General features: G+C 39.6%; 1 protein-coding gene across 1 annotated transcript in view; it reads left to right on the forward strand.

Annotated features, from left to right (window-relative positions):
* The window catches only part of LOC137970263 (protein FAM227A-like), a 35,549-nt gene that overhangs the window by 1,242 nt on the left and 31,807 nt on the right, over positions 1-2,500 (forward strand). The window contains exons 2-3 of the mRNA XM_068816782.1: positions 1,528-1,764; positions 2,334-2,387. Of these exons, the coding sequence (XP_068672883.1) occupies positions 1,528-1,764; positions 2,334-2,387 (291 nt within the window). The remainder of the gene's footprint in view (positions 1-1,527; positions 1,765-2,333; positions 2,388-2,500) is intronic.

Raw genomic sequence — 2,500 nt, forward strand, 5'->3', positions numbered from 1 at the left:
AAGATCGCATCATTTGAATCCGCAGACCTTCTGTATTTTAACTCCACTTTCATGAATTTAAAAATTGCTAGGCTAGTTTTGATTGCAAAATGCGAAGTAGTCGTGTTTACGCAGTCTTCATGTCAGTGATTGTTTTGTGATATTAGTTCACTTGTCGCTTTTATATATTCATATGCTTACAAGTATAAATGAAGAAATACCTAAAATTGAGCAAACATACCTTGAAAAACATCCACAAGTTTTTCGAGTCCGTGACGGACAAGCCAGTCTTTAACGAAGGCCTCGTCTTTTCCGATAAACTCTTCCATGTTAATTTGAAAACACGTGTGTCAAATGCCCGGGGGTCGCCCCGGGGTGGGCTAATGCCCAGCCCCTGGGCCGCGATAAAATTGCGAATGCCCCACCCCCGGGACTGACAACTTGAGCAAATGCCCCGTGATTGCTGGGGGGGGGGGGGGGATGGGCACCGCTGGAATTGATCGATGCATTACTTTTATTAGAAGATCTGGGCAATTTACCAAGTTGGCCTTCGTGAGGCAATGTCACTACTTGACAAGGGGCTTTGCGGGGAAAATGCGCCTACAGGGCTTTTTCTCAATGGCTCACTAATCGGCTGCGGGAGGTGATGCCACCTTTAAACGAACGTGGAAACTAGTACAGTATAATTTTTTGTAGGATTTAAGCTTCTCAGCTCTAAACAATTCTTCAGAAGCCTTCAAGAGGAGCAAATATCTGCTACCCTTTGTAAGCCTGAGTGAACGTTTCGTAAAACCTGGTTACTCTGAGGTTGCTATTTTCCATGTAAAATCCAAAAGTGGATGCCCTGTGGAGTTATGCACCTACAGGTGGTATATTCAGAGAAATGGCACATTGATTTGCTAAGTTGACGATACTCGGAAAAAGAAGCCATTCCAAACATAAATTTGGTTTTATCAATGGAGTTGATAATGTAAATTGGCCACTGTACAGAGATTCTAAAAGCTGACATTTCGAGCGTTAGCGAATTCGCTCTGACGAAGGGCTAACGCTCGAAACGTCAGCTTATAGAATCTCTGTACGGTGGCCATTTTACATTATCAACTCCGTTGATAAAACCAAATTTTTGTATACTACTTCCCCACCTACGCAGCACCACAGTTTCTTTAGAAACTACCCCCTTCATTCCAAACATAGATGGTTTGAGAAACCAATAACTCCCAAAGATATGTTTTTGGCTGTAAGCTTAATTAGTCAATTGAAGTCAATTGGGCTCTTGCTAAGTACTAGGGACAAATCACTTAAGTCCCTGATAGGCCAAGTTTAGTAGTGGAGAAGTGTGAATGTGGTTCAGGGGTAGTTGTTTTTCAACTTGTTTGTTTTTGTCTTGTTAGCATTTCATTGCAAGTTTGCATGTCTTTTAAATCACTGAAGAGAAATGTGAGTCACTTTCAACTAAGTGTGGGAAATTTTTGCCCTGCATCTGCAGTTTCTTGTTTCCTGTTTGAGTACAAACTATTATTCCTCTTTCCTTTAACAAAGAATAATCAGTATTTGATGTACAAGAGTCATTCCATCAAGGTGGAACCATAAAAGACATCACTGACCAAATCTGCAGTTTGAATGCTGATTTGAACAGTTATGACTCACCAACTCAGTTGGTGGTTGACAAATACATGAGGGATCATGGATTGGAGGTGGAAGCAGAGGAAGAAGAGTTTGGTTATGGGAAACTCATGATTGATTACAAACCTCCAAAGCAGTCAAAGTCAACAATCAGCAACAAAGGTAAGCAGCATGCAACCATCAAGAAACTTGAGCTGAAAGTCGATCTCATGTTGATAGGACATCATTTGAAGTGTTTATTTAACTTCAATGAATTGTTTAATTTTTCATAGTAGTAAAAAGGCATGGCATTAATATAGCCATGCATAATCACAGTGTCTCCTGCCCATGGGCCCTGGTAATTGACCGAAAGCAAAAATGGCCGTCAACAAATCATTCTTTTGTCTTTTTGTTAATTACATGTAGCTTGACTAGCCTGAGTCAGACGTTAACACCTGCAAAATTGAAAGACTTTTGGCTGTAAAGTGAGGCTAGTCAGACTAATTTCACAAAGACAAAAGAATAATTAATTTTATTGGCAGCCATAATTGCATTCGGTCTACACTGTATACTTGTTTTTGCAATTAACAAAGTATTTGAACTCATTAGTAAAAACACTCCAAAACAGAACCACATACGCCTTTTTCCAAAACGGCTGCCATTTAGATATTCTTTTGTTTTTATTAAAATTAGGACACCATTGAGTGAAAAAGGAAATGGTAGTGTTATTCCTATTTTTGATGATTTTTCAGAGGTTGAGGCTAAGGAGGTATCCAAGTTTGCTGGAGTTTTTTCAGTAAGATCTGGTGAGTGAAGGAAAAAAGTTTGAAGTGGCTTTAAATATACACCTCTAGGGTTAGGAAAGAGCAAACCAAGGTAGTGTACCAACAGTATTTACAGATCTTAAGAGAGGTTCTCA

The sequence above is a fragment of the Montipora foliosa genome, chromosome 9 (genome assembly GCF_036669935.1).
Source record: "Montipora foliosa isolate CH-2021 chromosome 9, ASM3666993v2, whole genome shotgun sequence".
Taxonomy (NCBI): Eukaryota; Metazoa; Cnidaria; class Anthozoa; order Scleractinia; family Acroporidae; genus Montipora; species Montipora foliosa.